This window comes from Rhamphochromis longiceps, linkage group LG15, assembly GCF_057381845.1.
Source record: "Rhamphochromis longiceps isolate RC_006_pf linkage group LG15, R_longiceps_female_GT1.1, whole genome shotgun sequence".
NCBI classification, from domain to species: Eukaryota; Metazoa; Chordata; class Actinopteri; order Cichliformes; family Cichlidae; genus Rhamphochromis; species Rhamphochromis longiceps.
Window position 1 is genome coordinate 11119813 of NC_140571.1, and position 13289 is coordinate 11133101.

General features: G+C 37.3%; 1 protein-coding gene across 3 annotated transcripts in view; it reads left to right on the forward strand.

Moving 5' to 3' along the window:
• The window catches only part of fig4a (FIG4 phosphoinositide 5-phosphatase a), a 57486-nt gene that overhangs the window by 9227 nt on the left and 34970 nt on the right, over positions 1–13289 (forward strand). For all 3 annotated transcript variants that reach the window (XM_085381926.1, XM_085381927.1, XM_085381928.1), the window contains exons 6-12: positions 363–413; positions 1037–1200; positions 1957–2085; positions 4201–4301; positions 5664–5826; positions 9384–9481; positions 12747–12880. In XM_085381926.1, coding sequence (XP_085238052.1) covers positions 363–413; positions 1037–1200; positions 1957–2085; positions 4201–4301; positions 5664–5826; positions 9384–9481; positions 12747–12880 — 840 coding nt within the window. The remainder of the gene's footprint in view (positions 1–362; positions 414–1036; positions 1201–1956; positions 2086–4200; positions 4302–5663; positions 5827–9383; positions 9482–12746; positions 12881–13289) is intronic.

Here is a 13289-nt window from a genome sequence, read left to right on the forward strand (position 1 = left end):
GAAGAAATATTGATGAGTGCATTGTTATATAGTATAATAATAGCATTCCCATTATTATATATACTATATATATCATATGCTAGTATGGTCACCACTTGCCAAGTTGTAACTATTTGTTCGCTTTGATTCATTAGTTTAACTTTCTAGTGCAGCAATGCAAGTCTTGTTGCTTAGTAGCCATCTTGAAATACACCCAAACATTTATTTGGTTGTTATTTTGAGGCTCTGTCCAAGTTAACCACTGTTTTTGCTATTGCTGTGCATTTCGGTTCAGGAGTACCTGAATGCAGTAGATGAAATGATAGCTGTTACACTGGATGTGCAAATTAAAAATGTTTTTAAAAATAGATTTCTTCTGACAGGTATCTCAGGATCTTTCAGAATGTGGACCTTTCCAGCAACTTCTACTTCAGGTAAGACAGTTTGTTATTCCAAACTCTCACTATTAGAAGGATACAGTAACTTGTATATGCACAAATTACGTCAGATTATAAATGCTGTTATCAAGGGGGCTTTCAGCACACTCCCTCTAGGCTTATTTAGTACAAGTGCCCTTTGAATTTTACAATATCGCATCACACCAGACTAAACACGTGTACCGATGCCCTGCTCAGCTTGAAGGCTAGGAACAACTAAAAAGCATTTCTTGACCTTGTGGCCTTGGTTGGGAAAGGAACTCTGGCTATGGCCTGGAGATTTAATTTGATAATATGAATCATTTTCTAACAGTTTTTGCAGTATTAAAGATGATAAGAGGGGAAAAAACCCTTTCCAGTGAGGAAAATTATCTCAGAGGTTTGAAATGAGTGATTTGCTAATCACTCATCTGATTATATAGTATTTTAAAACACCAACATAACTGCTGAAAGATATGTAAAACATTGTGTTTATGTTATAAATTTGCATTGCATTATGGTTTTACTAATATGTGGGGAAAAAAGAATTTCTGTGAGTGTATAAAGTATTGCTTGGTGTAATAATGGTGTTCAGCACAGGTTGTACTTGATTCATATGACTTTGCTTTTATGCTCTTTAGTTACAGCTATGACCTGAGCCACTCACTGCAGTACAACCTGACTTTGCTGCAGAGACCTTATGAACAATGGTCTTCAGCAGCTTCCTCTACTGAGGAAGAGGTACACACACAGAGCAAGCAGGACAGCTTTGACATCTTTGAAGATGAGGGTTTGCCTACAAAAGGTGAGAGGAGTTTATCTATATTCCTTTCATTTCTTTTCTTCATTGTATTGGCTGGGGAGGAGCTCATTGGGAGACACAAAACTATGATTTCAATCTGGAGAGGGAATACATGTTGTACCTGAAGTATATACAGTTGGGTCCATAATTTGTTATTTATTTATTCAAAAAATGCTGTGGTAGTGTACAGAGGTAAAACCACAAAATATATGGAATTTGCATATATGATTGCTAGTGAAACAGCATTACTATTATTTATTGGTAGTGTGTGACTGCTGATAGAAGTGGGAGAATAAATTGTGAATTGTACAGGGTTTTACTCTCTGCTCAGATTCAGACACATGCTGCAAAACTGATCAGACTGCACATGGTTAATGATCAAAAAAGTATATTGCTGAGAGTTTCTCAAGCCAAAGAAATAGGATATTCTTCAATGGACAAATCAGTCAGCTGATCTTAACCCAAGAGAATATACTTTCCAGTTATTGAATACAAGTCCAAATGCAGTGAGACACAGCAACTTAAGGTGGCTACATTAAAACCTAACATACCATTAAAGTCACAGATACTCTATTTGGGAAATACTTTTATATTCTTTGACACAGGATTCGTGCCATTTATGACATGTTTTGTAGTATACCAGTAGATAAAATTAATCAGTTATATAACTATCACTAAATATGATCTTTATGGTCTGATGAGCGTGACTGATACCAGTCCAGAAAAATGCTTCAGTCTTCTTTTTTTTTCTCTCTACAGTGGTTTATGGCCTTTACAACGAGCCTTACTACAAATATGTGTGGAACGGGAAGCTCCTGGAGCGAGTCAAGGACATAGTGCATCATGACTGGCTTATGTATATAATCCATGGATTTTGTGGCCAGTCCAGTATCCTTTGAGCATCAGCTGTTTATAGAATTATTTAGTGTTTCCTTTTTAATTGCCATGACACACTTGCTATGCTTTTTATGGAAACCATAAAAGAATATCCTCAAGGTTAGTACCTTTAGTGCAGCGGTCCCCAACCCCCGGGCCATAGACCCGTACCGGTCCGTGAGTCATTTGGTACCGGGCCGTGACAGTTGAGGCTCGGGTGTGAAATTTATGGTTTTCAGGGTTTTTATTGTTAACTAGGTTTCCCTGGGTTTTTTCCCGTGTTGTAGTTGTGTGTCTTATTTTGAAAGGAATATTTTTGCGTTATATTACCATTACCATAGTAACCAGAGAGCATTAAGGGGCAGAGAGGAGGATGTTACTCAATGTTGTTGGCACATTTCAAGAGGACGCTGCTAATAAAGTTACACAATTACACCGTAAATTTGCGCTTATTATTGTATTTACAAAATACCACCGTTTTTGTCTTGGTCGTATCATTTTATTTTGTTGTATTTATCCGTGACACTTTAAAGGTCGGTCCGTGAAAATATTGTCTGACATTGAACTGGTCCGTGGTGCAAAAAAGGTTGGGGACTGCAGCTCTAGTGCATTCTTTTAAGTAATAAAGTTGGTGCCATGTTGAGACTTTGTTGGGATGCATCTGTCAGCACTGATCATTTTAACCAACCACATAGATGCAGCTGCATGCCAGGGAGTCTGTGTCTTTGTTTTTTGTTTTTTTTCCCTTTTTGTCACAGCAAAAAGAACAGGGAACTGCTGTTATTTTTATTTATTTTTAACGGTAAAGGATTGCTTATTTGAAAATTAAGTGAATAACTGATTACTCCATGTGTGAAACTACACCCAACACCACAGAAGACTCTCACATTGTTATCCTTTGTCGATACTTCTCATCTCTCATTCGCAGCACCACTTGTTGAACTGTGCTCAGCCCCCACCAGATCACGTGGATCACACTGTGTGATTCATCACAGAACTGCACAAGCAATTATTTGGTTTTTAGGAATTTAACAAAGCAAATATCAGAGCGTATCAGGTATGCATACACGGGCACTTTCAGAAGTGCTCGGGCTGTTATCTGCAGGGAGAAACAACACTGTGCATATTAAACAGATGAGTTACACGTGCTTCTTTCTGGAGACGTGCCTGTGTTTTGTATGAATTATGAATACTTTTCTTTTTTTTGGTTTGTTTATGAGCTTCAGTCCTTTAGTATCATTTTCTTTTAAGTTTTGAGTACACACCAGCAAATTTTCTCTCCATGAATAAATTCTCCTGGATTTCTTTTTATTCATTTATTTTTTGTGTTATTGATGCATGGGTAACTGCTGCAGAGGGACTTTGCACTTGATTACCTCTGATTTATGGGAGTAAAAGTCAGCCTCAGGTTCAGTTTTCAAGTTTTAGTCATTCACCATTGTGTCTCGTTAAGCAATCTTTCCTTATTTTTGTTCAGCCAATATTAATAACGTTAATGGATGTTCAATATACAAATACTTTCAAACCAGATTTATCTTGTTTTTTGTCTTTAGCCACGTTCTGTGAGTCTTCTGCAGATAAACACAGAAGTGCAATAACTTAATATGCAATCAGGCCTGTTGCTGTTGTCTCCCTCTTTAGGCAGCCTGCTGCCGCTGTGGCAGTGTGTGGGTGTTTTGAGTTTATCAAATTCCTGGAAATTGTTTGGCATTCAGTCCTCTTTTCTGAGTGGATGAAAGGGCCACTGGGTGCAACAAGAAGAGACTCACCAGATAGGAAATATGCAAAACCTTTTAGCAGATGGGAAGACACAGAAATGCACTAAAAAAGATGTGGAATGGTTCAATCACGAGCTATAAGTAAGGTTTCTTATTGGTTTCTTAATATTGGTAGAGGTGGGATGAATCGGAAATAAATATATTTCCCAGGTTCATATTCTAACTACAAGTGAAACTGTCATCATTAAGAGCTAATGTCAAAGCATGACTGCTATGAATGAAATACAATTTTAAAAAGGATTTTTCTTTACATTTTACTAATAATATGTGTTTGTTTCCACAGGTCATTGTTAGGCTGTTAGGTCTATATTGGTATTATTATTATTTTTCCTTTACCGACCACCTACAGAACTTCTGATCTACGGCCGACCGGTTCACATCACCCTGATTGCCAGGCGCTCCAGCAAATTTGCTGGCACCCGTTTCCTCAAAAGGGGAGCCAACTGTGAGGTACAGAAGTTACCAGGGTAACTCGGAGGAACAGATAGTAGAGGGTGGCATCAGGGCCACAAAACAGATTGAGATGACTCTGGTTAATCACAGGGGGTTAATTGGACACACTTTCTCTTTTTGGAATGGGAGTGAGTGTCTTTGAGATGGGATGTTGTTCAGTTATATCCTTTTTTTCTGTAGGTAAAGAAGATGAAGAGTTTTCTTGCCCAGATATGTAACAAAAAATCCCCCAACAATTTCTAGTATTTACTGTTCACATGACTGTAGTAGGAAAACTGAGAATGAGGAAGGTAATTGCAGACCGAATGTTAGAAGTCTTATATTAGAATGTTAGATGAAGAACATAGACATAGACTTTATTAATCCCACAGTGAGGAAATTCAGTGGGGATACAGCAGCACAAGAGTCAGTGAAAAAGGAAGTGAATTAGAGCTATATTATAAAAAAAATAGCAATAGAAATGAAAAATAATTTTATTTTTTAAAAAGCCCAAAAAACTGTACACCAGTAATTTCTGTTACTGGTAAAATGGTTGTTATACACAGGAAATAAACTCAAATTATTTTTTTCATATGTACATATACATACATAAAGTGCAGTGGGAGTGTTTATATAATATATACACGTAAGTTGTACGTTCAGTTTTGAAATGTTTGCCATGTGAAAGGTGAAGAAACACTTTGATATCTTATGATAAACTACAGCACTGTGTAAAGCTTTGAGCCTCCCCTCATTGGTTCACAAGGCGATGGCATCGTAATTTTTACATTAATCTTGAGCAAAAGCTCTTCAAGCTTTCTGAAGTTCATGCAAAGTTTTTCTGTCCATTCTTCAGTATAGCAGTGACTGTCTACAGCCATCTATAAAACACAGGAGAGGTGGTTTTAGTGCTGCATTATAGTCATCATGTCAAAATTGATGGAATTATGAACACAGAAAAGTGCTATGTTATTTGGATCCATCATGCAATACCATCTGGAAAGTATCTGATTGGCAACGGCTTCATTTTTCTAGCATGACAATGATCCCAAACACACTGCTAATGCAGTGAAAACATACCTGGGCAGAAAAACATCACGGATAGTCCCAGTGCCCGGACCTTAACGTTACTGAAGTAATGTGAGATCATCCTTACAGAGCAAAAAACAGCGAACACCCAAAGAATAGCTCTGAATGTTCTTCAACAAGCCTGAAGAACCACTCCTGTAGACTACATAAAGAATTTAGATTTATATAATTGTATTATAATAATTGTTTTATGTTCTCTAAAGACATGTTCTTGGGTTTCCCAATCATGCCGAAGTTTATCATTTCTTTTTTGCTTTTCTCATTTTTTGTTTTATTTTGTTTTTTTTTCAGGGGGATGTGGCTAATGAGGTAGAGACTGAACAGGTCGTCCATGATGCCTCAGTTATGTCTTTCACAGCAGGGAGTTACTCCTCATATGTCCAGGTGCGAGGCTCCGTCCCACTCTACTGGTCCCAGGACATTTCCACCATGATGCCAAAACCTCCAATTCGATGTAAGACTTCTTCTTTACACTTCAGCATCAGCAGCTTTTGTTGTAGGCTGAAATATGTAACATGTGGTGAACTGTATATGTATTATTTTTGTCTTTTGATACTTCAGAAGAAATAAGTCATCGAAGAAAAGCTACATTAAAATAAGAGAATATATGTAGAGTATACTGAGGCCATTCCTTTCAACTATTGGCAAAAGATTAAAAAAAAAATAAGACTGTGAAGGCAGGATGGCCCCTTTTGGCTTCAGCTTTGTATCCGTCCTATTTCATTATAAGCAGGATAAAAACACAAAGCCGTGGCCAGAGGGAGGTGATTAGGTACCGAGACTGACGGTGAGGACAGCTCTGTGTGTGGGGGTGTACACACAGGAATAGACTGGTGTTTGCATGTGTACAATGCCTGTATTAGATTGTAATCTTTTTTTCGTTTGGTTTGCCCTTTAATTCATCCTCAGGTGACATTTACCTGTGAAAGATAGACACTGAGCATGTTCCTAAGATCTCTCCGTGTGTCATCTTCCCTCATCGTCCTGCTTTCACTTTGATCCTTCAAAACGGTCCTTATCTGACATTTCCTAAATGTTTCCCCAACCCTTCCACCATCAGTTTAACATTTGACCTGTTTACGTGTGTTAACAGTTTTCTCAGTGCATGGCATACTTTTTCCCCTCCATCATATTTTTGCCTCCACTGAGGAGAAGTAATATGCCATCTAATTAAGTGGTTGACGCAAACTAGTAGTTTAGTTTGTTGAGTCTTTAATCCTGTTCCCAATAGGTCTACTATTACTGGGGATTTCATTTTTAATAATTAAAAACACTTTAAGATCAATTTTAAAATTAAAATCACTAAATTATTCATTATTCGTTCCAGCTGGACTTTATTTTTGTACATTTCACATCTTTGTGCTTCCTGAGCCTTCCTAATTTTGAGTTAGGTGAAACTAAAAAGCTGTCCTGCTCACATTAGCCCATGTTTAATACGAGGAAAATGTTGCTTTGTTGTTGACTGGAGAGAAAGACATCTTCACTGGTGCATAAATGTTTATAGAAAAATTATATTTAAATAAATTATTGGTGTGCCAGTATAGCTTGCTTTCATTGATGGTACAACAAATGAAACTCAAAAATCAGTTTTATTTGTTTCTATTTAATAATATAGGTTATTATTATTGTGGAACCTTTCATATTAAATAACTGTCCGTCTCCAGGTCACTTATGTTGGTCAAAACAAATATGTTCTCTGTGGTAGGCTGATACACACATTTATTGATTGGACCATAATCTAAATTTTACCTAGGGCATCAAATTGACTTGGCTCTAATCAAAAACAGAACAAATCTTGGAATACTTGAAGTGGTCTGAAGAGCTTAAAATGCACTTTTGGGTATTGGATCAATCTCCTTAATAAATAAATGACCAACATGTGACATTTTTGTCACATATGTTTAGTTGGGTTCTTTTTACTTACTTTTAGGACCTATGTGGAAATCAGTTGATATTTTTTTCTGTTTTTCTGCTGAAATTTTAAAGGGATCACAAATATCCAAGCCCATTGTCGTAGCTGAATCTAGGTCAACAACGTAGCTAAGAGACATACTGGACTGAGTGCATGCAGAGTAGAGAGCGTCTATATTACACAATGCATCTCTCCTTGCCCCATCTCTGATATGTCAAGACTCATTATTGCATAATTGAATCCTTTAGGAGATGACCTTAGTTGACCGCTGAAGGAAAGTCACCAATGTCATTATCCAAACTCCCCTCCCAAGGTGCACAAGCGCTTTACATAAACTATCATCCTTTGAGGTGTGAGCAGTGGAAAACATGACGATTAAATGGTTTTGGGGAGAAGCTGAAAAAGGTGACATTTAATTTATCAGTTCTGACACACAAGCAGCTCTGTGGGATGAACTGCAGCACGATCTGACCTATTTTCTTAAGTCTCCTTTCTGGCAGCCGCACTAGTCCAATTTGGCAACGTGTGCAGGTGTGGGGTTGAGCATTAGTGGCAAGTAGAAGCTGTAAATGTGCTTTTTAAAAGGAACATTTAATAGAAAAATGAAAATGCAAAGGTTCAGTGCGGTGTTAAAGGTCGTCTGTTAAAATAGTCACGTGGAAAAGTTTTAAATTCAAAAAGAAAAGTATAGATACAAAAAATGTTAAGAATACTTGTTTTATTACAAATAAGACTACATAAACATTGGAGTGAAATCCAATCAAGTACTTTTACATTTTAATCAAAAAAATAATTATGTGCTTTATTGTTTTCTGTTTTTTAATTGTAAACCAGTTAATTTGGAAATTAATGGATAACAACAATATTTAAATTTTGACATGAAAAGTATAATTTCAATTAAAGAGCTTTCACACAAAGGTGTATTAACAGTTACAAACATTAAAGATGATTTTGGTAACTACCAGTACTGTTAATTTATGGTTGTGACATAAAACAAACATTGGGTGCTGATCTAATACATTTCTTAAGCCCTTTATGTAGCAGAAATATTTTTAAAAACACATGAATTAGGCTTGGTCTAAATTGTTTGTATCCCTTCTTGTAAATCCTGGATTTACTCCATGATGTAATGCCAGGGTTCGATAGAGGTATTGCTCTCTATATCAGGAATACGTCTTAGTAAAATTATTTTAAAGTTATCATCAGATCTAGGGCTGCTCAATATAACGATATACATCGGATGACGATATAAAAACGTCCATTGTTTCATTTTACGCTATCGTTTGTTTCGCGGTGTTGCAAAATAAACTGTTTACGGTAATATTTTTTCATCGTTTTGATGGTCACTGTAGTGGCTATATTAATTTCTTAAAGTTCTCTCTTTTTCTTATATTTAATATAACCACACTACAGACGGACAAGCGCCTGTTTTTATGCGTTGTGGTTAGCAACAACGACGGTAACACCATCGCGTGTCCGCTTGTTTATGTTCCACATAAACCTTTCACAATAAAGCTCAAGATCCTGTTGAGACTTTTCAAAATAAACTGAGTCACGTGAAAGAGCAGATTATTTACGGATGAGAAGTAAAAAAGAGCCGCCAGGTGCTAAAAACTTATGTCTAAAAATGTATAGTTTCATGCATCTGTTAAAACACTCGACTCCAGGTACATGACGCGCAGCTGGAAACACTTCACGCAAGTCGAGTGTTTTGTTCATATCGCACAGCCCTAATCAGATCTCTATTATCAGATCTCTTTGTCATGTCATGCCTTGACGCATGCTCAGTCATGCAGGCACAACACAGCGGATGGCTCTATCATAGTGATGTGTGATGGATAAGAATTTAAGCATTTAGTCAAGTGACTCAGATAACTTCTTTTTCATAGCAGCTAGACCAAGTGTTCCACTGTAGTGATCTTTGGTGGTGGTGGTGATGTAGGTCTCTCAGTGTTGTTGCTACTTTTACCTCAGCTGTGACAATATGCAATATTGTTTTGAAAAATAATTTATATTGAGGTCAATAAAGTTGTGTTATATTCTTGTGAGGACCCTTAAATATTTAACCATTAAAATATTTTTTCTGTCTAATTTTGCAGTGGACCAAGCTGACCCATACGCCTATGTAGCTGGCCTCCATTTTGACCAGATGCTACAGCGGTTTGGCTCACCCATCATCATCCTCAACTTGGTCAAGGTAGGGAGGTGCTGAAATAAGTATTCCAAAATGTGTTTAATGACACGAAAATACAGTCATTAAGTAATAAAATCACTTACAAGCTATTTACTATTTACATAAATTCTTGTGATATAAATAAAATCACATCTCCACACAGTTATGCAAGTATGCAGACTTCGAACGTCTTAGTTATTAAATTAATAGCAGATTTGAATGTACCTGTGAATCCATTCTAGGGCTAGAGAGTTCACGGTTAAATTTTTCCAGTGCTACAGTTAATTAGCACTTTAGGGCACATCTGCAACACAATGCTTTCAGAGAAACAATGCAATAAAGGGAAATACGTAAATACACAGCTCATGTTGTCTTCTGCTAATTTATCTACATTTTATTTTCTGTATATCAAATTTCAGTTCAATAAAGTCAGTAAAATCTGTTTTATTTACATAAGCCCAATTCACAAAAACAGTCAATTCAAGGCACGTTATATTGTACGGTAAACAGCTTAAAATAATACAGAGAAAACCTTAACAATCCCTCCCCATGAGCAAGCCCACAGTCTGACAGCAAAGTGCTCTATTGTGGTGATATGGTACTAGGAGGCCTTTAAGATAAAATGCCACCTGGTTATTGAAGACCTTGTAAGTGAGGAGAAGGATTTTAAATTAGATAAGCCAATGAAGAGAAGCTAACGTGGGAGAAATGTGGCCTCTCTTTCTAGTCCCTGCCAATACTCTCGGTACAGCACTTTTATTAAAACTGAAAGAGTTAAAAATGGCTAAGGATTATATATGCATCAGGCATATCTTTAGATCAAATATAACTTTCTTGTGTGATCACTCAAGAGGTAGCTATTTAAAATTATAGTGCAGGGCACGACTGTAATTTGTCAAGCATTCTGTTGATATTGGTGCGTTAGGTGTTGCTGTGGAGCCGTTTAGTCACAGGAGACTTTCTGAGTGCTTGCTGATTACAAGCAGTTGAAAAGCTGCCTTGAATATTGATCTGCTTCTGCATTGTTCTGGAAACACAAGCATACCAACACGCACAAGCACATTTGATAAGACACACCTAGCTTTCACCACATTATGCCTTCCATATTATTCTGCTGAAAAATTAACATAATTCATTTAAACTGCTGTCAGTTTAAAAAAAAAAAGCAAAAAAAAGCAAGATTATTATGTTTTATTATAAATTATGAAGATTGTAAAATGCTTTATCTTGCTTCATGCTGCAGATGTATCCTTGTGTGCATCACAGTTACTTTATGTTGGGCACATGGCCATATACTCCGTAGATTGGGTCTCCAGCTCACGTTGTCACTCACAAGGGGAACTGTGAGATGAGGAACGAATCACAGAGCTCAGAGGTGTGCACAAGCCACAGCCATGTGAAATTTGCAGACTGCGGGGAGCAAAGCAGGGGATCCCCTGCTAACACATTACCCCCCTCCAGATTATCCAAGAGAGACAGAAAGAGGAAGGAAATGGCATTTAACCATAAAACCCACTGCCATCTATCCCTTAATGGAGGTGGCATGGGCCATGCTGGCCCTTCAAACTCTTTTATATGTGCATCATTTTGGCAAGGGCTAATGCATGCATCCCAGCATGTAAGAAAGGAGGCGTAAAGGCACACATGGTAAAGCATGTGAATGACTTGTTCAGGATACCTTGTACGCTGTACCCTTAGATATATAATTTGGATTGTAACCTTACAGAAAAACATGAAACCCATTAAACCATTGTGGTAAAATATACACCCATATTATTACAGTGTTCATTAACGTCACTAATACGTCACTGAAAAGCCCACTCCCATACGTCAGTGTGCATGTGTGACTGTTTTATGTTATCATTCGTGATCTGCGACTGCACTTTTGCACCTCAACATTATTGTGGCCTTTTATTAAAGCTTGTTTATACCTGTGAACAATACAAGTCTGCTGTTCTGAGTGTTTGTTCACGTGTACTGTACTTGTAGCATCTCATCTGTGCTCAGAAAGTGTGACCGAGCGTGTATACGTGTCTGCCTGTATGACACGCTCTGCTGAATGGTCGAGGAAATGTGCTGGTAATTTGACTGGTTGCTGTGGTGCCACTGCTGGATGTTTGAATGGCGATGTGAGCTGCTAAATGATGCGTCCAAGCTGATTATCACCCTGGGTGATCAGTCATAAAGCTACAGTGGAGTTCATGTGGAAATAGCTTAATGGATAGTGTGACTGCAGATCACACAGAAGGATTATGAGTTCATGCATTTTAGTTGACAAAGAATAATTCCTTCGATTTTTTTTTTCTGTTTTTTTTTTTTTTTTTTTCACTTACTGATTACGACAAAATTAGAGGCAAGATTTATAATCACTGTAATATTGTTGCACCATGTTTGCTCGCCAAAGGTACTTTTAAATTTTACACCATCAAATTTGCTGTATTTTGCAGTTTGATGTTGTTGCCCATCATTTTTTTTCTTAGTGAGCTTGGAAACCAATCTGGTTGGTTGCTAGATGTTGACCAACAGTTCTTAAGGCCACAAAGTTTTGTAAGTTTGTGCAGGCATAACTGAAGTAAAAGGCAGGAGAAAGATGTTTTAAATATTACTTTGGACAAAATTTCTAAATGTTTTACTGTTTTTTTTGCCCCTCAGCCATAAAAGGCTCATGGGGTATCATCACCCCGCCAGGCAGGTGAGAGGTCAGGCGACGTGGACACCCAAGTTTGTGAATGGGATCATTCGTGAACAAAGCAATTTAGGACTTTCAAATTGATACCAATTAGTGCCAGAGGTATATCCTATATTTATATTTAAGTACCCGTGTGCGTGTGTGGACCGCTCGTTTTAATTTTTTACACACAAAACATAACCCCCTTTTTTTTCTGATTATTTATTTTCCTTGTGAAAGTCGTGTTTTTGTTTTTGTTTAATTAAAATGTTTTTTCACATTTAATTTTCATTTTTAGGTTGATTTTAGTAGGCTGGGATGTCCTTGGCCTGCATCATGTGGTTTCTATTACATATATTCTACTCTGCTCGATACCTGTAAATTGCATCTTGCAGCTTTGTGTTCTCTGAGGTCACTGTGTAAAAGACATGAACGGATGTTGATTAATACTTCAAAGGAAAACACAGAATCTGTTACATGTCTGACTACAGCCCTAATGGAAACCTTTCAAAGAACTCAGATACTATTGTGACTGTACATCAAGCTCCCCATAATGTAACACTTAAGTTGACGTTTGATAGAATCACACATACATGTGTACATCTCTTTGTTGTGCTACAGAAGCGTGAAAAAAGGAAACACGAGAAGATTCTGAGTGAGGAGCTGTTCCGTGCTGTGGTCAACTTGAATCAGTTCCTCCCTCCCTCCCATTGCATAGACTATATCGCTTGGGACATGGCCCGATACACCAAGAGGTATTGACAAATACTAGTGCACAGAATATCTTTAAGGTGCAGGTTTATTGTGTTTTTACCATCAAAATAAGAAGCTCACTTTGAAAGAGGGGAAAAATATCATGGTGTGACGTAAGCACATTACATAAAGAGAAAATTGAACCTTTGGACAAGTTTGTATGCCTGTAAGCACTCAAATAACAAAATCACTGTGACCCCCATGTCCACCTCATTCCTGTGAAAGTGGTATATCAGGAAAATCAGAGTCACTGTGAAAAACTAAGTACATCCTGGGCTTTAGTAGCTTGTATAACCAATATTTAGCAGCAATAACTTGAAGTAAACATTTTCTATGTGACTTTATAATTCTCTTAGAACTGCTTGAAATTCCTCTCACATTGTTGTTGAGGAATTTTGGGAAGGTCCGGAC